The sequence below is a fragment of the Mytilus californianus genome, unplaced genomic scaffold (genome assembly GCF_021869535.1).
Source record: "Mytilus californianus isolate M0D057914Y unplaced genomic scaffold, xbMytCali1.0.p SCAF_5, whole genome shotgun sequence".
In the NCBI taxonomy this organism is placed as follows: Eukaryota; Metazoa; Mollusca; class Bivalvia; order Mytilida; family Mytilidae; genus Mytilus; species Mytilus californianus.
Window position 1 is genome coordinate 57,762,699 of NW_026262701.1, and position 27,341 is coordinate 57,790,039.

At 31.9% G+C, this 27,341-nt stretch overlaps 1 protein-coding gene across 12 annotated transcripts in view; it reads left to right on the forward strand.

Annotated features, from left to right (window-relative positions):
• Positions 1-10,163: 10,163 nt before the first annotated feature.
• The window catches only part of LOC127702963 (1-phosphatidylinositol 4,5-bisphosphate phosphodiesterase gamma-1-like), a 102,793-nt gene continuing 85,615 nt past the window's right edge, over positions 10,164-27,341 (forward strand). For all 12 annotated transcript variants that reach the window (XM_052207307.1, XM_052207313.1, XM_052207316.1 and 9 more), the window contains exon 1: positions 10,164-10,576. In XM_052207307.1, the coding sequence (XP_052063267.1) occupies positions 10,384-10,576 (193 nt within the window). In that variant the 5' untranslated portion in view covers positions 10,164-10,383. The remainder of the gene's footprint in view (positions 10,577-27,341) is intronic.

Below are 27,341 nucleotides of genomic sequence, written 5' to 3' on the forward strand. Positions count from 1 at the left end.
TCATCTAGTCCAATAGTTTATTTTTAAATTTTATGTGAAAAGCTTTCCTTATGGTGGAACCTGAATATTGCATATAACAAAGCATTTTTTTCAGTTTTAAAAACACACAAGAAAGGGTTGATTAATTCATGTAATTTGAAAATGTCCATTCTTGTAAAAAGAGTTTTATTTCAAATTTTTCAACTGAAAAAAACAAAGGGTCGTCTAAAATCGTCTATTCTTCACACCAGTGCATTCTTCTATCTAACTTTATCGTTATGCAAGGAATGGGATATGAGGACTGTTTCGACCCGGCACCATTTATCTGTGTCAGTCAACGGCGGATGTTTTCACCGATGTCAGAGTTGATTTATTGTCCCAGTCGTTGTTTTCGTTAATATTTGAGTGTTTTCTTTTATTGTCCAAGAGGTTGTGTTCGTTAATATCCGACTGCTATATTTTTTTTAGGAAATGAATGCCGATAGCAAATTTTAGAAGTCTCTGATAATTTATTCTTTTAGTGTTTGAAATATTGTATAATGTCCGACTATCTTTTAAGACTTAAGTTGACCTCTATATATCTTTGTTAGCTGTTTGTGTCCTGGAGTTAAATTCTCATTTACATCGAGTCCGCATCTCTGTTTAAAATTGGAGAAGGGTTTTTGAAGTAACCAGTTTTTGATTATGTTTGTGCATGTATCAAATCAAATTCAAAAACTCAAAGAATCAACCACAGTCAAAAGGAAAGTACGTCGTCCGTAATTGTGATTGGGGTAAACTATTGATACCAAAATACCTCTTTTATTTCGTACTTCAAACTAACCATGTACTAGTTTTGAAAAATAGATACTACATCATAAAGTAGGAAGCAATGAAAAAACGATAGTTACAGCATTTTGGGCCATATCGATTTTTACCGAAATTCCTAAATGAACTCTTGCCAAAAGAGTGTGTCTCTAAGATTACATAGTTTCTTCTCATCATCTGCCTAAATCACACCATTGAAAAGGGGATTTATATCAGATTTTCGATGTCAATGATCGCAACAAAAAATAGAAAATAATTTTATCGACAGGCCTCATTTAATGACAAAACTGATTTAAGTCGGACATGTACTTAACACAGCGAAGGGTTTCTTTAAACCTGTACCTATAATTGTGTTCATAACACTTCAATATTATCTGTAAAAATCAGCTTAATCATAAAATGGTCAAGACAGTTTGAACCACAGATAAACATCAAATCAAGACATTAAATGTTGCATAAAAAAATACAGATTTAGCGAAATTAATGGAACTCCGCATGCCTTTGACATGTAAAATATTGACTTGAATACAAAAAAGATAGAAGATCAGTTTAGGCTATACATTAAAAGAAGCAAAATTGATGCTAAAAGTTCACTATTACTTGTTTAGTCAGGCAAGTGACATTCCTCAAAACAAAATCGGCAAATAACAATGAAGGGTAAGTCACACAATTGTAATGCAAAAGTAAACTTATTTCAGATTTTACATTATCAGAAAAAAGATAAGTTATTGTTGTGAATATTCATGAAATATTTGCCGCTGAACACAGTTGTCATTCGATTTATTGATCAATCAGTTAAGACTTTGATGGTTAAATCATAAATCATTAAAATGCTATATACTAGTATCCCGATTTTTGTGGCGATGTATAGTACAAAGTGTTAAGTCGGTCTCTTCATCTACGGTGCTTTATAAAAAAAAAAAAAGACCCGCGCCAACTATGAAGATGAGAACACTGATCGTCTTTTGAATCCTTCGATTATATCAAATCTTGCATGATTCTTTATATCAAAATACAGTAATTGAGCTATATTTTCTTCAATATATCTTTATTGTTTGTAATATTTATCATATTATAAAAACCTTTATCTATTTCCATATTGTCGTGGTTTTTTTTATAGTATTCTAGAAAAAGAAATAGAATGTACGTTATAAAATAACTTCGATTTCCAACCCAAAAATTAAAAAAAATCACTGAATATACGCAAGGTCCGCTACGTGTACTCAAACTAAAAGATTAGTCCTGAGGATGTTGGATTTCCCCGAATTTAGGGGACGACCATTTGATATTCTGGGAAGGGGGGGGGGGGGGGGAGCAGGAGGATTTTGAAAATAAATAACTCAGCCTTGATCATCACAAAAATAAATTGTTTGTTCTGTGGTTGTTTGAAAATAAATAACCTGACTTACAATGTATTGAAAATGAATAACTCGGCAGGTCTTTAAGCCATTTTATAAATGCTATTCGAAAGTATGAGGTGGCACCAATATCTTCATAAAATTCATCTTTTTTCAAAAAAAAATCGGGAAACACTTCCCAAATCTTTTAATAATAAAGGTATAAATATTATTTAAATATACTTGAAATGTCTGAAAATAGGTTTCATTTAACTTGAGGTATATTGGCTCAGGAACACTTACTGTTACCTCACTTTTATTACAGGGCTGTAACTACATTGAGGCAAATGCCTTATGAGATGTCCAATCAATCGATTAACGAGGATAACGTGCATGTGCTTGTATGTAATGTGTTGACGTTACGTTACGTATCGTTTATAGTAACGTCATTCAAATATGTATGGCAACGTAACAATGTAAAAAAACAACGTCTCGGCGCTCAAAGGGTTAATGTTAATGTTTGATAATTCTTATATGATTTGCATATCTATAAATACTTGAATTGGATTGGTCAATTAGAATTTTTCTGTTGGTTTACACTTCGATAAACCATGTTACCGAAACTACTTTCGTAATGTATTCATGCGCGATACACATGCTTGCAGGGATCCTGGGAATTTAAGCAAATTGAGATTAAAAAAACAAATGCATAACAGTTGTTTCTATTCTAATGTATTTATAACAAGAAATGAATAAAATAAATGCACTAAAGCTTCGAAAATGTATAAAATTAAAATTTAAATAAAATTCCGCGAAATTTCATGAATGATTTGGCGAGTTTACGTCATGGCAAAACACGACGTCATACGAATGAAAACTTTCAAGGGAAAGATTACTTCGTTACTTGTACGCTTTCAATTCGGATAATATCTAAATAAAATGAAGTTTTGGAGGTAGGTGCTATTTCATTTTAGATTCCGTTGCATTTATCGAACATTTATGGATTTTAGAAAGTCAATATGGCGGCCAACTCCTTAGTTACGACCTGCCAATTGTTCATTTGATGGTAATTATAGTAGCCTTTACACAAAAAAATGTTAATTAAAAATATTTGGCTTAAGAATTATAAGGATTAAACACATTTTTTCTAGAGGTTATTGATGTGTAAACCGGGTCTCTAACTCACAAACTTTACATAAAAGTCCTTCGGACTTTTATTCAGTTTGTGAGTTAATCGCCCCGGTTTACACATCAATAACCTCTAGAAAAAATGTGTTTAATCCTATAATATTTGATTATCGTGTATTTGTTGAAGGCATTTTACGGCAGCATACAGTTCCCCAGTATTGTTTGTTTGCTTGTAAGATTCAGGAACTGGTACATTTATATTTTTGATGTTATTTGGTTCCCAAAATATACCATAACTGGCCTTTGCCAATGGCTTGCCGTTATTCTTGCATGCTCCATCAATGTATACTTCCATTTTTAAATTCCGTACAGTTCAGGAAAACGTTAACGTTGTTTTCGCGGGCTTTTCTGATATGACGTGATGGACATGGTTTTGATTTATAAATATCGTTTTGTTTGTGTTTTGTTACAATAAAAATGTTAATAGTGATAACAAATTGAAATAATTGGCCATACCGTTATACATTTTGAAGTCTATCAAACAGTAAATCCATCGTAAATCGCGAATCGAGTTTTTCTAAAAAAAAAAACAACATCCACAACGGATCACAGTAACTCGTCTCAAATGTAGAATACAATATAGAAGTGTCCAGTAATGACAAATAACTTCGAACAATGTTAGCAGATGCTTTAGAAAGTAATTTCAACACTATAAAAGTCCTGTGATCACCGGAAATAAATAAAAATCCTGCATTGAAGGATCGTGAAATTTTTAGGCAGCCATTAGACCTTCGTGACGTCATTTGTTTCAACCAACCAACCTGCTAACAAAAAAGTTTAAAAATGTGGAAAGACCTTGGCTAGCTTCACTCACAATTGTTTTGGAAGTAGGTAGCACTGTTACATATATTTACGGAAGCGTATTAGCGCCACACAATTTTTTTTCTTATAATTTTCTTCCTATCTTTGCGATATAACGCAAACCTTTGCGAAATAACGCAAACCTTTGCGTTATAACGCAAACCTTTGCGAAATAACGCAAACATCTTGATTTCAATTATTCATTAAGTTTTGTATATATGTCCGTCTGTCATTAAATTTCTGTTGTGATTTAGTTAGGAAAAGAACCATAAATACAAGGCAAAGTCATTATAAAAAATAATGTCATACAATTGTAAAACTGTCAAGTCAAATAGACAAAATAATCTTTATGCTGTAAAATGACTTATTAAGAAAGAATTTTTTTTTTTAAATTTTGATGTAAGAAATCGTTTTTTAAAATCTCAGAATATGATAAAGATTCTTTGATAAAAAGTCATGAAATTTTCAATCTAGTGTGGTAACTTGGTAGCAATTTAAATGGAGAGAACATAATTTTATTAACAAAACATCTTCATTTTATTCATTTATTGCAAAAGGGTAGTTAACCAACCTTACACAATCCTCAAACGAGAGCTTACTTTGGAAGTATATTTATATTCGGCTATAGCTATATTAGCAGGGTTGTTTTTTTTCTTCGGTATAAATTTAATTTACTCAATTTTCATTGTAATATATGTACATGTATTATCATGTATATCATTTTGGGGCCACTTTATAGCTTGATGTTCGGTGTGAGCCAATGCTCCGTGTTGAAGACCGCATTTGACCTATAATGGTTTTTTTTTTTACCAATTATGACTTAGATGGAGAGTTTTCTCATCGGCACTCATACCACATCTTCTTATATCAATTATCCTGCTAATTATTAGTTAAATAGTAAAGCATTTTACTTTGCAATGAGTACAAAGAAGATAAATTTTAATATATGCAGCCTCCTCCATTAATAACTGCTGCTTCCTTTGAATCTTAAATAAGAAATAAGATAAAACAAATGTTTGCGTTATTTCGCAAATGTTTAGTTTAAACAGTATTTATTAATGAAAAATTACATGAATAAAATATTACAATACAATGTTAGATAAAGTTCAAATATGGGATTCGGAAACAAGTTTGGAAAAACTTATATAAATCCGTCTCCCAAAAAAAAAATTATTTAACAAACAATATTACGTTCCAACAGTATATTCAGTTTAAGTAGCATATGATAAATTGAATAAATACACACACAAAAAAAAAATACAACTAACAAATAAAATAAATTAAAAGAAAGAAAATGTGAATAAAAAAAAAAAATGAAACAGTCAACTCTACTTTACTTTCTTGATAGATAATCGCTGAAACCAACACACATGTCCGATTAAAGTCATTTACGACGGACAATCCACTCGATTTTACATCGTTTATATATATATATATATATATATATATATATACAGCACAAACAACATTTTCCAAAAGACCATTACACGGCCTTCCAAATACTGTTTCGATTCCTAACATCACTGAAGAGACATTAATTGTCGAAATCCGGATATGGTGTACAAAAATCTTTGCACCTTTGTTTGCGGTATACCATCTTTGCCGCAAGTTTATTGTTTTCTGTTTGGTATTAAATTTTTAATTAAGATCCATTTATTACACCTTGTGATCCGTTTATTTGGCAATCGCCAATGGCAGTCAGCAGGGTTTAAGAACATTTGTTGTTCGACCTGTTAGTCAAATGCGTTTTGTTAAAATATACTTTTTCACTTTTTTGGTCTTTTGGAAAATGTTGTTTGTGCTGTATTTAGACCCCTCTAACAAGAAATTTGTTTTTGCATGCACACGTATAAAAATTGCGGTTTTTATCCAACGCAATCATAGGTTTGAACGTTGTTTTCAATTTAGACTTGTTTATATTTTTTCGTTTGGGCTTGTATTATATTTGCCTTCGGGTTTATATGATCCGTTCATCCTAATTTGACTCCTCAAAATTCGAGAGTCTATCCTAAATTGAGGTAAATTACACGGCCTTCCAAATACTGTTTCGATTCCTAACATCACTGAAGAGACATTAATTGTCGAAATCCGGATATGGTGTACAAAAATCTTTGCACCTTTGTTTGCGGTATACCATCTTTGCCGCAAGTTTATTGTTTTCTGTTTGGTATTAAATTTTTAATTAAGATCCATTTATTACACCTTGTGATCCGTTTATTTGGCAATCGCCAATGGCAGTCAGCAGGGTTTAAGAACATTTGTTGTTCGACCTGTTAGTCAAATGCGTTTTGTTAAAATATACTTTTTCACTTTTTTGGTCTTTTGGAAAATGTTGTTTGTGCTGTATTTAGACCCCTCTAACAAGAAATTTGTTTTTGCATGCACACGTATAAAAATTGCGGTTTTTATCCAACGCAATCATAGGTTTGAACGTTGTTTTCAATTTAGACTTGTTTATATTTTTTCGTTTGGGCTTGTATTATATTTGCCTTCGGGTTTATATGATCCGTTCATCCTAATTTGACTCCTCAAAATTCGAGAGTCTATCCTAAATTGAGGTAAATTACACGGCCTTCCAAATACTGTTTCGATTCCTAACATCACTGAAGAGACATTAATTGTCGAAATCCGGATATGGTGTACAAAAATCTTTGCACCTTTGTTTGCGGTATACCATCTTTGCCGCAAGTTTATTGTTTTCTGTTTGGTATTAAATTTTTAATTAAGATCCATTTATTACACCTTGTGATCCGTTTATTTGGCAATCGCCAATGGCAGTCAGCAGGGTTTAAGAACATTTGTTGTTCGACCTGTTAGTCAAATGCGTTTTGTTAAAATATACTTTTTCACTTTTTTGGTCTTTTGGAAAATGTTGTTTGTGCTGTATTTAGACCCCTCTAACAAGAAATTTGTTTTTGCATGCACACGTATAAAAATTGCGGTTTTTATCCAACGCAATCATAGGTTTGAACGTTGTTTTCAATTTAGACTTGTTTATATATATATTTTATAGCGGATGTGGTCGAGTGGTCTAGAGCGCTGGACATGAGGCTAAGCGATTGGTGCTGTAGTGTATCAAAGGTGTGAGTTCGAATCCCGCTGAGGGACGGACAAAAATTTGTCAGCAGAAAAATCTAATTCTAACACTGTTGGGTGTAATTTTCAGACTTATATATATATATATATATATATATATATATATATATATATATACAAGATCAACTTTCAAAACGTTTTGTTTTATCTATGTATTCAGAAACTTTATGAAATATTTGCATAATTTTATTGTCCTCGTCAGACTTTAAACTGTCCCCATATAAGATAATCTTAAGATAAAAACAAGAGACCGTCCCGATAGTATCCCTTCGAATTTCATTATATTTTGGACATTTGAGGAAGTAATGAGAGGTAGTTTCTACACGACCACAGGAACACAGTGCGTTTTCGATAAGATTTTTTTTAAATAGATGGTCCCTTAGAACACTACTCTGGAGTCTGAGTCTTGCTAAACATATCTGTTCTCTTCTACAGCCTAAGTGAAAATATAAAGGTATTTTATTAATATTTTGAGAGAGATACGTCTTTTACCGATTTTGATTGATTTAAACGAATGTCGTCTGGAATATCATTCCAAAGGTTTATAACGGCTGGTAGAAATGACTTTTGGTAATAGCTTGTTCTGCATAATATAGTTTGTAAATTTGATAACCCCCTAGTCCTGTGGTCGTGTAGATCTAGCCTCTGATTTGGAACTAATACAGAAAGATAATCAGGACAATCTCCGTGAAACATTTGGTGAAATTTTAATAACTTATGTTTATTACGCCGAGACTGGAGAGTTTCCCAACCGGTTTCATCGTACAGCAACTGTCTCGATGTTATCTTAGTACCACCTGTAACAATTCTTGCTGCTTCTATTTGTAAGTTTTCCAGAGATGTTTTTAAATAATCAGGTATGTTATCCCAGAAAATGTCCCCATATTCTAAGACTGGGCGTATAAAAGATAAATAAATAGTTTCTAAATTTTTCCTTTTAAGTTTAAACTTTAGCTTTCGGAACAATGCTAATCTTGGAATAGCTTTATCAATAATCATTTTTACATGATTATTCCAGCTTCCATCTTCATTTATAATAACCCCTAAATGCTTGTGCGACTCAACTTCTTTTATGATATTATTATTCATATACACTGGTGGGTGATGAGGTTTATGGTGATTTTTTGAAATGGTCATTATTTCTGTTTTGTTTGGGTTGAAATTGACAAGCCATTGCTTAGACCAATTATGTATTTTCTCAATATCGTTATTTTGCTTTTCTGTCGCTTCATATTCGTTATCAACCACTATATAAATTGAAGTGTAATCAGCAAAAAGTTTAATATCACATTCTATATCATTAACTATGTCATTTATATAAATAAGAAATAAAATAGGACCCAAGATAGACCCTTGGGGTACCCCAGCTGAGACATGCTCGTTGTTGGACGTTTCTCCGCAAATGACAACTTGTTGCCTTCTTGAGTTTAAATAGCGTTCAAACCAAAGTAGCAATTTTCCATTAATTCCGATTTTTTTAAGCTTACAGAGTAAGCCTTTATGCCAGACTTGGTCGAAAGCTCGACTTATGTCACAGAAAATTACCCTTACCTCTTTCCCTGCATCTAATGCTTTACCAAAATCGTTAATTACACATAGCAGATGCTTAACCGTCGAATCACCAGGGATAAAACCAGACTGGAATTTTGTTAATAAAGAATTTGTAATAATAAAGTTAAAAAGGTATTTAAAAATGCATCTCTCCATTGTCTTACCAATGTTAGACAGCAAAGATATTGGTCTATAATTAAGCAAAAATTCTGGGCCACCTTTGTTCTTATAGACAGGGATAACATTTGCTAGTTTCCACACATCTGGAAATCTCCCTGTTAGAAGGGATAAATTAAAAAGTTTTGTAAACGGATACTTCAAGACAGTTGCTGCTGACCTCAGGAGTCTTGGACTGATTAAATCAGGCCCTGTAGCTTTTGAAATATCAAGATTTACAAGCACATCTTCAACATCCTGCTCACTTATAATCAGTTCCTTTAGTTTTTTTAATTTCATCATATTCTAATATTGGTAATACAGTATTTGATTCATCAACAGAAGACTGTGCGCAGAAATAATCGTTAAAATAATTAGCTTTGTCGTAATCACTTTCTATATATTGGTTATTGAAAATTAAAGTAGGATAGACCAAGGATTTGTATATACACTATACAAATCCTTGGATAGACTGATTTTTTTGGTAGTCCGATCAAATTTTTAATGGTTTTCCACCATTGTTTTGTGCTTATTGAGTGTAGACTATCAACTTTATTGACTTGCTTTTCCAAGAATTTTTTTTTACTTGATCGAACGTAGCTTATGCATTTATTTCTTATTCGTCGAAAATTTGTCCAATCAATTTCATTGTTTGTTATTTTTGCTTTTTTATGTAATCTCTTACGCTTTCGAATCATTTTTCTTATATTCGAATTCATCCAAGGTTGATCATGTTTCCTAACCTGAACCAGTTTGTTTGGGATTGATTTTTCTGCCGCTTCAAGAATTTTTTCCGTAATATTTACTGCCGCGGTATTTATGTTTTGATTATCAATTAGAGAATCCCAGTTAATTTTAAGGAGTTATAACGCAAAAGGTTTGCGTTATTTCGCAATGGTTTGCGTTATAACGCAAACGTAGGAAGAAATATAAAAAAAAGTTGTGTGGCACTAATACGCTTCCGTATATATTAGTGTATAGACTGAGTACATCAATGATTAAATTCATACTTTTGAGATGTACTCAAGATAGTGGAGGGAAGAATAAAGAAGAAAATGATGATCCCATATTTAAATGTCTCAATCGACTCTCGACAATCAATTATATTCTACGACATAAACGCATTAGATTTAACAGAGACATATAATACATTGTATTATATGTCTCTGGATGTAATTAGTCTTTTCGTTTTACGCGTGAAAGTATATAAAAAAATACATTAGAGTTATCTCCCTTGTGCAACAGGTGCCCGTAGTTGTCGCCCTTGAAAAAGACGTTCCCGGAAGGTAATCCAAAAACCTAAATTCGCATATCTTGATATATATTTAAGTGTTGAAAATGAATGATAAGATGAATAAATAAAATATTTCACGAGAAAACATGTAGACAAGGAGACATTATGACATGTGACTTGAAAAAAGACTAATATTAATGAAGGGAAGTAAACAAAGCAACAAGTTCCAAAAAAATGGCAGCACTTTACAATGGGAATCAAATAGAAAACGATGATTGGGCCAGATTCAGAAGTTTGGAACGTGGACTTGTTGTGACAATATTCTTTGGAAAGAATAAAAGACCAGAGAAACGAACTTTGCAAGTGAGAATAGAAACGAGGCAATTGGTATGGATCCGAGCACAAGGAGGAAAACCAGAGGGATCATGTAAGTTCATTCAGTGCAACTGATGCTGATGATGGGGTTCATTATTTCGAAATCCTGATTCAGCACCATATATATTTATAAGTTTTTACTGATTATATAACAATTATAATCAAAGGTGTTATTTATAATTTTTTTGTCTAGTAGTACATGTACATGTAGTATATATATTGAAATATACAAACAAACAGCTAGGTACTTCATTTGCCAATCATCATGATCATCAGCCCAATATGAACAGCAAACTTTGATATTGTGTTTTGTGTAAGTACTCACTACTGTTGTTTGTCTTTTGGTCTTTTCCCTTTTTTGCTATGGCATTGTCAGTTTTTTTTTACTTGTGAGTTTCAATGTCCCTGTGGTATCTTTGGCCTCTCTTTGACATTTCAATATTTACAGTTTATTTGATTATGTCATGTCTGGTCATTTTGTTTGCTCTGCATTACCCAACCAGACTTTGGGAGTGGTAGAAACTGCTGGCCAGCATTGTGCACAGTACAGCATGAACAAAATGATAAAGAGTACGTGCCAACCTCTTGGAGCTACAGAGTGGGAAATCTCCCTCTCTCCATCTCCACTAAGGAGGGAGATTATTCATGAATTCCTTTTTCCATTCAAAATTTAGAATTAACTTAAGTTTCTAATTATTTCAATAGTTCAGCACAAACAGATAAAAGATTTAGTTAGCATGATTAGTTTTAACATACTCTTGTCGTTCTGGCTCATATACATGTACATGTATGTTTAAAGTTGATTAGGTTCATATATGAAAAATACTTGCAAGGGTTAAAAGTTATCATGCAAAAATGTATATATATATATATATATATATGACTTGTAATGAAAAAAGGTTAATGAATTTTATAAAAAGTATCTATGGCAGTCAACCATTAGAGCAACAGATTCCACCACCGAATCTTGTGCAATACGATATTTCTCCTCTCTGCAACGTGTGGTTTGTTTGATCTAAGTTCTCCTTTGGTCAAAATTCAATTACATGTGATGTCAAATATTCTTGCTGTCCTCTAATTAAAACATGCTAAAAAATCCTATTGTGATGTCTTTAAAAAAAGGCAACCATGTCTGATGACATCAAAAATAAAGAACACATGTTTATTTAGAGCATTGAAAAAAAAGATAAAGTTTGTCTACATTGTACATATCCTCTAATAATCATTAGAGAAACACACAATCAATATTGTGCATTGCAATATGATGACTTAAAAACTGAAATTAAAACACCAAAATGATGAGCAAGACAAGATCTACAAATAGATTTGCATACATGTATATATATATATATACAGTATATAGTCTTTTTACCAAAACTACATGTACATTGTATAGAAGATAGAGATAAACTGTTAACATGGTAAACAATAGAAATGATTAGCAAGAGTGTTAAGATCCACAAAAAGGTGAACAAAGTGGAAATTGTCAGTCATTCTAGATCTTCTATCAGTTATAAGGTTGAATGATAATTCTTAGTTTCTAAATTCTAACTATTTTTTTGTGTTTTGGGCAAAAATTATAGCAGATACATTGTAGATTTAAACTGTATACACCCAGGCACAATTACTCCATTTTTTGTGGCTAATTTTACTCATTGTTACTGACATTTGTGGTAACTGACAAACAAGAAATTTTACTACTACAGAAATTTTATTACTACAGAAATTTTGTTACTACAGAAATTTACTACCACGGAAATTTTGATAGTATTTGACTTTGTGATAACCATCTAGGAAAACAGGAAAAACCTATTCATCCAACATCTGATGTAAGTGATGAGGAAATCACCCATTTCTTCATCCCAAACTGACATGCTTTTTCTGAATTACTTTTATCATGTTTATGATGATACTTAGCTAATTTATTTTCAACATGTCCAAACTACGTATGCATGTACTGGAAATTCAGAAATGAGCTGGAACCAGCCAATTTCATGCTTGAAGAAAATTATGTATACAACATTTTGCATGTTTTTCTGTAAATTGTTGAAAAATGATTAAATTATTGAATTCATGCAAATTACACAGTAGCATCGCATACATGTATATGGTAGATTTTTCTGTCAATGTTGGCAATTTGGATACTTTAACCTGTAAATGGAGGGGGACAACACTTTACACATGGCATGCTGATTTGTCTTATATTATTGATGGTTGGCAGTTATGATATGTCATTAATTACAAGCAATTCTTAGCTATATAATGTCAAGATCACCTGGACATTTGAAAATTGTTCAGTGAGAAATTGTAAACATAAGCAGTAATATACAGTAGTTATGATTATACAATCTACATGTACATAGATATAAGAAGATGTGGTATGAGTGCCAATGAGACAACTCTCCATCCAAGTCAAATTTTATAAAAGTAAACCATTATAGGTCACAGTACGGTCTTCAACACGGAGCCTTGGCTCACACCGAACAGTAAGCTATAAAGGGCCCCAAAAAATTACTAGTGTAAAACCATTCAAACGGGAAAACCAACGGTCTAATCTATATAAAAAACGAGAAACGAGAAACACTTATGAACCACATCAACAAACGACAACTACTGTAATCAGATTCCTGACTTAGGACGGGTGCAAAAATTGGCAGCGGGATTAAACGTTTTAATGGTACCAAACCTTCTCCCTTTTCTGAAACAATAGTATAACATCACAACATAGAAAAACACACTATAAAATATCAATTGGAAGGCTTAACTCAATCAAAAAACGTAAATTAACACACAATGAACGAATAAATGTATGTACAAAATGTATATACATAAGAAATAAACTTAATTGTTTTTATTGCCAGAAATAGAATGTACTTATACACATGTAAGTTATTCATCCCTATTTAAATGGTAATTCCCCTGGGTTAATTTCATACCAAATTGGTATGTATATTCAGTGAATATTTATCTTTTGATTTTAATGTATAGATTTTCAATTTAGAATCATTTGACAATTTAATTAAAGACAAAATAAACAACATCAGACTTTTTCAATTTTTCTCAATACACAAAATTAAAAAAACACAAGAGACAACTCAGGCTATATGCACATATCCACTGAAATGCACAAATAATGTGCAACATGCATAATGCAAACAATTAAAAAGCTATGTTAAGTTCTATTTTGGATTCAGTTTATTTAATTTTATTTCAAATATAACTGAAATAAACAAAACAGGAGCGTTTTGTGCCTGAGGTTAATGTATTTAATTATGGATTTGAAAATTTCAACAAAATCTTAATTGAAAATTGTTCATTTTCGGAGTCTTATTGATGCAGACATTTATGGAGACTTGAATAAGTAGTCTTTTTCACATTTTAGAATTTTTGAACAGTATTCTTTTACAATGAATGTTTCTCAATGGTGATTTTTTTTATATTGACAAAAACGTGTGTTCTGTATTTTCACAGAGATCAGAAAGTTGCTGCTATAATCTAACAGTTTCTATAATTATAATATTTGCCCAAGAGAAATCTTAAAGGGGAATTAGCTATGAGATATGAAAAAAAATAAGTTATGATTTTTTTTATTCAGTCATTAATGAAAGTGAAATTGTGAAATAATAATTCGGGTTTAGCCGCCAGTTTGGTTTAATTTTGTCAAACTAAGCTAAGAAACATTGCTGATGAATTATTCACTTGCAAGAGAATAATTCGGCCTCATTGAATCCATATTCATGTGACCTTCAATTTAGCCCCTTAGCTGGATAAGGGTTATGCATGTGTTCAGCTATTAAAAGGAAAAGAATGTCAACATTGAAAGTGAAACAAGGATGAACCATCTATTTGACTGATTGGATCCACAAAAATCATTCTTATACAGGTAAAAAACGATGATAAACATACTTTTTAACTTCAATATGAAATCAAACAAACCTAGCAAAATCCATTTGCATGTGATCGCTATCTATTTATATTTATGTTTTTATCAGGTTAAATGACTGTCACATCTCGATGGTTTTTTATATTAGATGACATCTAGACAAAAATACACATGAAATGCTGATACATATATTATGGAGTTTCATGCAATGTTTATTGTTTATTTTAGACTTTTTGTAATTTGGATATATGTTTTAGTATGTTATTTTTAAATCAAATATGAGAATTTGAGTCAAATCGGTGAACATGAATTTGACAGCTATTGCCCCTTTTTAAATACACTTAATATTTGATGTGAAAGTCAGTTTTTCCATATTTAGATTTGATGAAGAGATGCTGAAATTGTACAAGATGAAATGAAAACCTAAGTTGTTGCACCTCCTCTGACCTGTGAATTTTTTATGTCCCCGCCATAGCGGAGGGGGCATGTAAGTTTTACCCTTGTCCGTCTGTACATCCGTCCGTCCGTACGTCCCAAAGTTGGTTTCTGTTCTCTAACTTTAGATTGCCTCAACCAAATGTTATGAAACTTATACACAAGACTTATTATACCCCACGCAACGAGTTGACGAGGGTATAATGTCTTTGACTTGTCCATCTGTCCGTCAGTCCTGTTTCTTGTCATCGCAACTCCTCTCAAACCACACAACAGAGTTTCATGAAACCTTTTTAGATAATAAGGACATACTATGTAGGAAATTATGATTCAATTTTTTTTCTAGGAGTTACGCCCCTTTGAACTTATTTACTTTAATGTACTACTGCAACAGTTTGTCATCTCAACTCCTCTGAAACCACACAACAAAATTTCATGAAACTTTGTAGATAATAAGGACATACTACGTAGATGTGCATATCGACAGGAAATTACGATTCAATTTTTTTTCCAGGAGTTACCCCCCTTTGAACTTATTTGCCCAATATACTACTGCAACCTTTTGTCATCTCAACTCCTCTCAAACCACACAACAGAATTTCATGAAACCTTTTCAGATAATAAGGACATACTACGTAGATGTGCATATCGACAGGAAATTACTATTCAATTTTTTTTCTAGGAGTTACGCCCCTTTGAACTTATTTGCTTCAATATACCTCTGCAACAGTTTGTCATCGCAACTCCTCTGGAACTACACAACAGTATTTCATGAAACTTTGTAGATAATAAGGACATACTAGGTAGATGTGTATATCGACAGGAAATTATGATTCAATTTTTTTTTCTAGGAGTTACGCCCCTTTGAACTTATTTGCTTCAATATACCTCTGCAACAGTTTGTCATCACAACTACTCTGAAACCACACAACAGAATTTCATGAAACCTTTTCAGATAATAAGGACATACTATGTAGATGTGCATATCGACAGGAAATTATGATTCAATTTTTTTTCCTTACAGTTATTTTATTTCTCCAGTGACAATGTGGGGACGTGGGGTATGTGAGCGCGCTCACTAAGGTTTTTTAATTACCACAAAATACAGATCAAGTGTGAATTTTGGTGGCGTCACTTTAACCGTTCTAGAGTTATGCCCCTTTACAAAGAAAAAATTGCTGAATTTTTCGTGTCCGTTCTCTCACTTAAGTTTGCCTCTACCAAATGCTATGAAACTTATACAAAATGCTTATTACCACAAAATACAGATCAAGTTTGAATTTTGTGGGTGTCACTTTTATTGTTCTAGAGTTATGCCCCTTAACAAATGGAAACATTGCTGAATTTTTTTGTTCCATTCTCTACTTAAGTTAGCCTCAACCAAATTTTATGAAACTTTCACAATGCTTATTACCACAAAATACAGATCAAGTTTGAGTTTTGGGGTGTCACTTTTATTGTTCTAGAGCTATGCCCCTTTACAAATGGAAAAATTGCTGAATTTTTTGTTTCCATTATCTAACTTAAGTTTGCCTCAACCAAATGCCATGAAAATTTTACACAATGCTTAATACCACAAAATACAGATCAAGTCTGAATTTTGGTGGTGTCACTTTTAACTGTCTAGAGTTATGCCCCTTTTCAAATGGAAAAATTGCTGATTTTTTTTGTTTTCCGTTATCTAACTTAAGCATGTTAAGTTAGCCTCAACCAAATGTTATGAAACCTATACACAATGCTTATTACTACAAAATACAGATCGATTTTGTTTTTTTGGGTTGTCACTCTTATTGTTCTAGAGTTATGCCCCTTTACAAATGGAAAAAATTGCTGAATTTTTCGTTTCCATTCTCTAACTTAAGTTTGCCTCAACCAAATGTTATGAAACTTATACACAACTGTTATTGCCACAAAACTCAGATCAAGTACAAATTTGGGTAGCGTCACTATTACAGTTTTTTAGTTATGTCCCATTATAACTTTATATGATAGACAAGCGGGGGCATCATCTGTGTCCCATGGACACATTCTCCATTAATTTAAAAGCAGTTTACATTTTTGGGGTCAATATAAACTGTACAAGTTACTTTTATGATGAATACTTCAAAATTAGAACACCTACACTTGACATTTTCTTTTTGATGATCTACATGTAAGCTACATGTATAAGGTGTCCCACATACTGTATATATAGTGTACAATATATTTGAAATATGTCATGTATGTATTTGTGATTGAAATATTGCATTGTTGATCTTCTTTTATTGAATTTCATTTTTCAGTTGACATGTAAGGTATTTTGTGTATAGAAATCTAGGGACCATAAAATATTGATTTTAAAGTGTTTCTTTATCTTGCAGATATTATTGATTTTTTAAATTTGATTTATGTATCTGTCCAAGTATTTGTAAAGAAAGATATACAAATCCGTGATCTATCCTATTAAAATCAAAGTTGAATTAGATATATATATGCATATATATGTATATATTATTCTATGATGCAGAACATTTGGCCTTTTCATTGGCTTAGTTTTTTGTATTCGGTTTAACAAAAAAGACTATAATTACATTCTTAGAAAGTAATTATCTGAAATATTTTTTAACTGAAAGAATTTATAAGCTATACATAAACATGTAGTAAGATGTTTGATAATATTCATGAATTTGCTTAAGAAACCCAGTTACATGTACATGCAAAAGGAAACCAGTTTGATATCCCTAATTGAAATCTGTGAAGAAATGAAGAAATCTACCATCTTGTTACATGTATAAGCTGTTGTTTCTTCATGTTCTAGTTTAAAATTATTTAATATGTTAACCTTAGGCCTAAAAAAAAATGTTTGGTTAGGGTAACCTGACCCTAACCTAAAAAAAATGCTGACCCTAATTTTTTTTTAGCATTGTGCAATAACTATTGTCAGTGGGTCATCCTGAACACAATCAATGTCAGATACTTGCCAAAAAAAAAAAAAAAAAAAAAAAATTTTTGTTTAGGTCTTAACTCAATAATTACAATTTTTATCAAACTTTAATTTTCTAAGAATTTTTTTGAGACCTCAACATGTGCATGCAGCAAATGTATTTGGTGGAAGATTGCATTAGTAGAAAATAAAAATAACAAAAATACGGATCTCCAAGGAAATTTCAAAACGGAAAGTCCGTCCTTTATCCAATGGCAAAATCAAAAGCTCAAACACACCAAACGAATGGAAAACAACTGTCATTTTCCTGACTTGGTACAGGCATTTCCTTATGTAGAAAATGATCCAAGCATTAATTTGCTCATTTAAATGCTTGCAATGGCCTTTCAAGAATTGTCTCACAATCTTTGAAGGTCATCACAAATATCAGAATCGGATTGAAATCTGGCTGTCAAATTAAGGAAAACAAAAATCTGCATATATATTTTCCATTATAAGTAATAATTAACAAGTTCAATGGTCCACGGAGAAAATGGGGAGATAACTGTAAGTTTCACTTATGTGAAATAGACAACGGCTAAGGGCATTTTTTCTGTAGAACTCCTCTAATGTCTTAAACTGTGCCAGTGAAACGTTGTTCTATGAAGTTTGTAAGTTAAAAATATAGGATTTTTCAGCATTTTTCCTCATTGATAATCCTTCATTTCCTTACAATGTAAGCTTATACTGCTATTTTATACAACACCATTCTTCTCGTTGAGTCTGCCTGAAGATTTATTTGACGACTATATATCCAGCATTATTGATATTTATATTGATAACATTCCTTATTAGTTGTGTCGCTCTAGTGTAAAACCTGGGAATTGTATCTGGGAGGCAGTAAGTCAACAAAAGGAAATATCTTATGAATATAAATTAATTATCTCGCTAGTTCCCAAACTAGCCCTGACGTGGTTCGTGAACAAGCTATATGTTCAAAGTTCTTTCCATTAGAATTGATTCTCCTATGGTTGTGGCCTGTTATCTATATCTTGCATGAAGTGATATTTCTCGTATCATACTGTACAGAATAACTGTATACTTGTTATGAAACCTACATTTATCTAGGTAGTATATTGAAGAAATGTATACAGAAACAAACCTTCATGTAGTATCAATATTTAAGCTTTTAATAAGTGATATGTTTATCTATCCATAGTAAACACATACATTGTACATGTTAGGATAATATGATAGAAAAGAAAGGATAAGGGTATCCATCATTGACACAAAATCAGTACATGCACAGCAAATAACACAAAAAACAAAGGAACAGTGCTTTTATTGCTGTTCTTCATCTCAATGTCACAGTGAGGCCTTCAACAGGGAGCAATAAACTCTCACCTCACTGCAAGTTTTAGATGGCCCCTAGCACCGGTTTGATTGGAATTCTATGCAAATTGGCGATTAGGCCACAACTGTGACTTAAAGAATAAAGCCATGGAGTTTAAAATATCAATTAAATAAATCCAGTGAAGAAATCAAACATGTACTGTCATAAATTAGCTCGACAATCACACTGAAGTGTGGAAAAAAAACAATACAAACATTTAGACAACCATAGGGCACATCAAGTTATATGTTAGATAACTTGTCATATATAGCTTTGGGTAGTCCAAAGTTCCCTTGTTTATATATTAGTGGCCATCTTTTTTTGGCTCAAATGGCCAATTTGAGCCATTTCGGATCAATTTTATCCATCAACTATCGATGCATCCATTTACTTTTTCAAAAACTTCTATAAATCTAATACATGATTTTGAACAGTCATCCCTTAAGTGTTTGGTTTCGAAACTGTGTTGGATTTTCCCACAGAACGGTTGAATAGGCTCTCATTGCTTTAGATATATATATATATATAACCTCATGAACCTAGTAGTGAAACAGGAAAATGTTTTGACATTGCGAGTTTGTTTTCGACTTATGAGTTGGTATCTTCTGCCTCTCTTCTCTAACTCCAACCGGTTTCCTTCATTATTTTACCGCCAATCCTAGTTTGCATATTGCATTCACCTTGTCTGTCAGTTCTTCCATTTGTCCAACAAATATTTTCATGACACATTTCTCTGTTTTCTGAACAGAGTTGTACTGCCTTTTATTTCTCACTATTATTAATACATTTTAGATGATTTATGTATTTACTTTATCGTACTTCTGAAAATAAATATAAAAAAAGTAACTTTAGAAAAATCAAATACATGATTTTGAACGGTCATCCCTAAAGTGTTTAAGGTTTCGAAACTGTGTCGGATTTTACCACAGAACGGTTGAATAGGCTCTCATTGCTTTAGATATATATATATATATATAACATAGTAGTGAAACAGGAAAATGTTAAGTTTTTTATGTACTTATATATTTAGTATTACATAATATATATGTGTTGTAAGTATGGTGACAGATTGCATATGAATTTAAGTGCAGTTGACTTTGATCTTGTTTATAACTACAATCCTCATGGGAAATGTAAAAATTACTTAGAAAGATCATGTGTTCTCAATAATCAGACTATGTTGGACTGGTTTGTGTCATATTGTTCCAATTGTCATAACCACAATCCTGTCCTCTTTTCCTGGCATGTGATCAACCAAATTTGACTCGTTACCAGATTTGTACTTACATGAGCAACAGTTCTTTCATTTGTCAAACAAATATTTTCAAAACACTTTTGCCTGCTTTCTGAACGAAGTTGTACTGCCTTTTATTTCTCACCATTATTAATATATGATTTATGTATTTACTTTATCGTACTTTTAAGGAATGACTGTAGTATTTTTTCTGTCTATGAAGAAAAAATATCAAAAATGTGGTGCACACTGAATAACCCACATAGCGCGCTATTTAAAAGTGTGCACCACATTTTTATGCCCCCGCCGTAGCTGAGGGGTCATTAAGTTTTACCCTTGTCCGTTTGTACGTCCCATAATTGGTTTCCGTTCTCTAACTTTAGTTTGCCTCAACCAAATAATATGAAACTTATAAACAATGCTTGTTACCACAAATCACAGATCAAGTTTGAATTTTGGTGGCATCACTATAACCATTCTAGAGTTATGCCCCTTTACAAATGGAAAAATTGCTGAATTTTTCCTTTCCGTTCTCTAACTTTAGTTTGCCTCAACCAAATGTAATGAAACTTACACACAATGCTTATTACCACAAAATACAGATCAATTTTGAATTTTGGTGGTGTCACTTAAACAGTTCTAGAGTTATACCCCTTTATAAATGGAAAAATTGCTGAATTTTTCGTTTCGGTTCTCTAACTTAAGTTTGCCTCAACCAAATTTTATGAAACTTATACACAATACTTATTGCTACAAAACTCAGATCAAGTACAAATTTTGGTAGCGTCACTTTTACTGTTCTTCAATTATGTCCCTTTATAACTTAATATGATATGCATCATCTCATTTATTTAGGTTATTTCGAATAGAGAGAAAAATATAACAGTCATTCCTTATGATTTAACTCTAAATTCCATTTCTAAGGAGTAAATCATGAAAAAAACGTTGATGACGTCACTGTCACATGACAAAATTATGTCTATAAGCTGATAGACAAAAAACTTTCAGCCAATCAGAAGACATGTTACATCCAAAATTAAATTATATGAAAATAAATATAAATTTTTTTTGTTTTTTTAAAAATTGCTTATCATGCAGTTCAAACAGAGAACAGAGAAAAAAATGAATGATATCTTGGTATTAAATTCAAAGTTGATAAATTGATATGAGTAAAGTTGTTAGGAGAGCAATTTTACCTCTGTTAAGTCTTTAACTTAATTTCCCATTTGTTTGCTATGAAATTGATCTACATATCTAGCTTTTTAAAACTCCTGTCTTTGTGCTCCTCAATTACAATTTTTAATTTTTACCATAAAAAGGTCATCTTGAAATCATAAACAGAAGTTACTACTTATATTGACTTTTAGATAATTACAGTACACAAAATACAAATTGTATGCAGTTTAAATGTACGTTTTTTGAATGAGCTTCTTTGATACTACACATTTAAATGGACTACATTGATATTAATTGTACATGTAGTATAGTTATCAATTCTTTCCTTTAAAAAACCCACTAAAGTTCTACAAGTTTATATTTTTATATAAAGAATTGAAAATTATTATTAAGACATCATCATTAAATATATGGTGTATATAAGAATAATACTGCACATAAGATAAATATGCAACCTTTCTCAAGAGCTTTCACTCTTTTTGGGACTCAGTATAAATTACAAGGCTATTTCAGTTATTCATATACATAGCTAGAATAATAAAATTGAGAATGGAAAGGGGGAATATGTCAAAGCGACAACAACCCAACCAAAGAGCAGATAACAGCCGAAGGCCACCAATGGGTCTTCAACACAGCGAGAAAATCCCACACCCGGAGGTGGTCCTCAGCTGGCCCCTAAATAAAAATGTGTACTAGTTCATTGAAAATGGACGTCATACTAAACTCCAAATCATATAAATGAACTAAAATTGAAAACATACAAGGCCAGAGGCTCCTGACTTGGGACAGGCGCAAAAATGCGGCAGGATTAAACATGTTTTGTGAGATCTCAACAATCCCCTATATACTATTAAGTAAATTTAAGATTTCTTTATTTTAGGGTGGTAAATGTTAAGTTATACATGTTTAAACAGTCAAACCTGCCATAAAGTCACCTCTATTAAGAGAAAAACATGTCTTGTCAAGTCACTGTATTCTTGCATTTGTCCTGCTCTAGTAGTACCTATGCATTATGACATGTCTTTTCCTGCTCTAGTAGTACCTATGCATTATGACATGTCTTGTCCTGCTCTAGTAGAACCTATGCATTATGACATGTCTTGTCTTGCTCTAGTAGTACCTATGCATTATGACATGTCTTGTCCTGCTCTAGTAGTACCTATGCATTATGACATGTCTTGTCCTGCTCTAGTAATACCTATGCGTTATGACATGTCTTGTCCTGCTCTAGTAGTACCTATGCATTATGACATGTCTTGTTCTGCTCTAGTAATATCTATGCATTATGTCATGTCTTGTCCTGCTCTAGTAGTACCTATGCATTATGACATGTCTTGTCCTGCTTAGGTAATACATATGCATTATGACATGTCTTGTCCTGCTTTGGTAGTACCTATGCATTATGAACCTCAATTCAAAGGTCACCTCTCTCATAAAATATTTATGTTTGGTTCCTATCGTGACCTTTATTTACAGGTTTGACTGTATATACATGTATATATTGTACTTTACATTTAGCAATTAAATATATGTGTAAAATATCAATACTTAAAATTGATCTTGGAAGGGTTGAGATCTCACAAAACTTGTTTAACCCCGCCACTTTTTTGCGCCTGTCCGGAAGTCTGGAACCTCTAGCCTTTGTTAGTCTTTTTTTTTTAAATTTTGGTTCTTTTGTATGTTTTGGTGTTTTAAGTGTGGCATCCATTTCGTTGCACTAGTATACATTGTTGTTTAGGGGCCAGCTGTAGCCTGCCTCTGGGTGCTGGTATTTTTCGCTGCTTTGAAGACCCATTGGTGGCCATCGGCTGTTTTCTCCTCTATAGTCAGGTTGTTGTCTCTTTGACTCATTCCCCATTTCCACTCTCTTTTCTATTTGAATCTTTTCACAACAAGGGTTTAGAACTTACACTATGATCTTGGTACTAAATTGTCCATCACTAAAGAGCAGAGTATGTTAGTTGGACTGTAGGTGTCTGTTGTTTGTAAAACTCAGTTGTTAGCTTGCTGTCTCATTGACATCTACCAACATTTTTTTAAAATCATATCTATAGTGTAGTATTCTTCTGCCAGAGTACAATCTAGGTCAGTTATCTACATTAGATATTAAAATTGAAGATTTAGTAAAGAAAACTGTCTGGCTCCTTCGTCATTGTACAAACATTGAACTTGTTCATCCACTTACTTCTCAATAGCTTAGACATGTATGTGGTTAACCAATATCAAAATAACACAACAAGTTTTATGCTTCAGTAGCACTTTTCTGGATTAACATTCATCATGAATGCTCAGCCAAAAAAATTGAAAGCCAAGGATGTATAAGACTTGAAACATGTGAAGAGCTATATAACTAAAATGGACCTAAAAATAAATAGTTAAATCCATCATAGGTCAACTTTGCCTGAGGAAGTTAAAACCTTATAAACTTAGTTCCGTATACTGTAAAACAACTACAAATGTTATTTTCACGAGCAATGTATTTTCATGTCTTTCCCAAATAGAAAAATAATGTGAATATAAATTGTCGCGAATATGTAACACTTGGGTGCAGACTTCCCTTATATTTAGATATCAAGAAAATAAGAAAACTATGAAAGTAAATTGACACAAAGTTGGCTGAAAAGAGTTAAATGGTTTACTGGCAGTAAATGCACTTATCATATTATGAAAAGATTAATTTGTCTATAATCATGATAATGAATTAATACATCAGGCCTTTTGTCATGTTTGTTTACTTTTGAAGTCCTTTTACTCTTAGGGTTTTAAGGTAAATCTCTTAAAGAGTTCAGGTTTTGAGTAATGAATTGTATCAATTTGATTCTATTTTATATGAATAAAAAGTAAATATGAATATACATCAAAGCAGTGGGAAATCTAGTGACAAAGTATTACCTCCCCTGTAAACACTGAAAACTAGATCTTCTCAATGTTTGTCCCATTTTAGCAAGGAGTCTGGACCCTATCAATTATGGATTCACAGAAAAACGTTCTGGTTAATAGTAATAGAAATGAATTGAAATAAAACTTCCACTCAATGTTATCATTTTCCTCCTTAAGTAGCAAACGACGAGTACAGCAGGCTATAGATGCTTGGAGTAAAATTGGTTTAAAATGTTGCTATGCAAATAAATTCCTGGAGTACCAACTTCAATTTATTTTTTTACTGTCTGTATACCTCTCTGGAACATGCTAATTATTCGTATATATATACAGCTAGATCAGAGAAAGTCAGGGAAAAAATTTCAAAGGAATCGATTGATATGCAGCAAAGATTGGCACTTTTTAAATAAAGTTACTATGCAAAATCAAACAGACCTTCTCTTGATGTAAACATGGAATGCAAATAGATCGAGAAGACCACAAATTATTGTACAAAACTTGAGACGACCTTTTCTTAAAATTGTGTACAAAATAGTAGAAAGATACTTACTTTATAAAAATTATTATCTTTTATTTTTTAACCTGCACAGAGGGACAGACTTTTAAATGTTTATATTCACGAAAAGACAATTATGAGTTCTCTATTGAATGTACATGTGACAAGAGCAGATTGGTGTGCTCGATAACTTAGGAGTGAAAAAATAAGCATACTTTGGGAAATTGTAACATGCTAAGGACTTTTTGGAACACTCAGAAAATTGGTGACCCGAAAGATCTTTAGATTTTGTATGCACATGATTTTTTTTCAATTTTTTTTATCAATATGCAACAAAAATTGGCAGTTTTTAAATTTCAGTTTCACAAGCTTCTAAAGCAATTATCTCAATTAATACTGAACATAAAACATTGTGTATTTACATGTATATTTCTAATAACACAGTTTAACAAATAGATTCTTTAAAATGTACAATCATTATTCAGAAATAACTTTTGATCAGTATCGTCACTGGTATTGTTTTATTGTTGACTTACTCGACTCTATCATAAGAAGAGTGAATTTTCTTTTGTTTTCGTTCACTGGATATCCCACTGAAAGAGACAATGCCGTAAAGACACAAAAAAAAATTACCAAAACACAAAAGACATTTATGATACTGATTTCCCAAGTAAATGAAGGAAGTTGTATAGTTTGGTTCAGTTTCTCCGTATTATGTATAAAGACCTTCCAGAATAATTTAAATTGAATAAAAGGAGATGACATTTAGATCTTATAACTGAGGTCAGGTTTACTTTGACAGTCTATAGAATTTCACTTCCCTGTGGAAATTACTATGTAATATTGATTCTGGAATTACTAAACCATAAATATTTAGTCAGCTCAAGATTCTAAGTAAACATAAACTAACTTTATTGGTATTATTAAAACTCTGGCATATTTTCCTTCCTCATTCTTCGTAATTAAATGTGTAAAATATATATACATGCATATAAAAACGTTTTAAGGACACACTTTCACATTAAAAAAAATGTTTTCCTGTATATTGCATAATATTTTATTTTGGTTTATTTGGTTCATTAATAAATTTCGCCTTGGTTTTTTTATAGTTCAGTTGAAAAATTGAAGCTAAATGATAATATTTATCAGTCTGCAGAAAAAAAAAGTTTGAAAACTCATGAAAAAGATGATATCAAGAATTTTTTCTATTATAATGAGTTAAAAGAATTTCGGATTACATTTTACTGGCATCTATGCTTTTGTTAGTGTTTCAAAATAATTGTGTGAAAAGGAATTGTTATTCAGTGTTACAAAATTTTCATTCCATTACATAAATGATCTGACTACACTGGATATTACAATAATCAGCCAAGGTCATCAGTCTCAATTGATATTTTAATTGATATTTTATAGTGTGTCTTTCTATGATGTAATGTTACGCTACTATTTCAGGTTAGGGGGAAGGTTGGCACCTGTTAAAACGTTTAAACCCGCTGCATTTGTTTGCACCTGTCCTAAGTCCGGAACCTGTTTCAGTGGTTGTCGTTTGTTGATGTGGTTCTTAAGTGTTTCTCGTTTCTCGTATTTTATATAGATTAGACCATTGGTTTTCCTGTTTGATTTGTTTTACACTAGTCATTTTTGGGCCCTTTATATATTGCTGTTCGGTGGGAGCCAAGGCTCCGTGTTGAAGGCCGTACTTTGACCTTTAATTGTTTACTTTTTACACATTGTGACTTGGATGTAGAGTTGTCTCATTGGCACTCATACCACATCTTCTTATTTCTATATCAGCATGATCAGTTGAAACCTTTGTTTCATATACTGTAAACCAAATAATTTTTTCGAGACTGTCAGGAGTAGAAAAATAATGCAAATATAAATTGTCGAGAGTATGTAACACTTGGGTTTAGACTTTCCTAAAGACATCAAGAAATTAGAAAAACCGCGAAAAAAAATGAGTGGGATTTGATTTTGTCATTTTTTATGGACTTCCCCTTTTTGACTTTACCTTGGAATTAGGTAATTTTGTTGTACTCTTTTACACTTGAAATTTAAATTACATGTAACAGTAATTTATCACTCATCTTTTAAAAAAAAAACCCCAAAAACAGCTGTTAAGGAATTTTAAAGATAAAAGAATTATTAATTTTACGACCTGTGTGGTAGGGTCGTTATTTGCTTAAAGTTTATATTGTTGGCAATATATGTATTTATTAAGCCTAAGTATAAATATGAGAAATATATATATATGTTAAAGTTAGGTACTTTAAATGACTTACTTTATTATTGCAATCAGTGTTCTCCCCAGTATTATTATACAGCACTATGGGATTTGAAATACCTCTTTTTTGGGTAAAGATTGCATTCATGCAATCAAAACCAATATGTGTTATCAATTTTCCAATCCGTTTCACT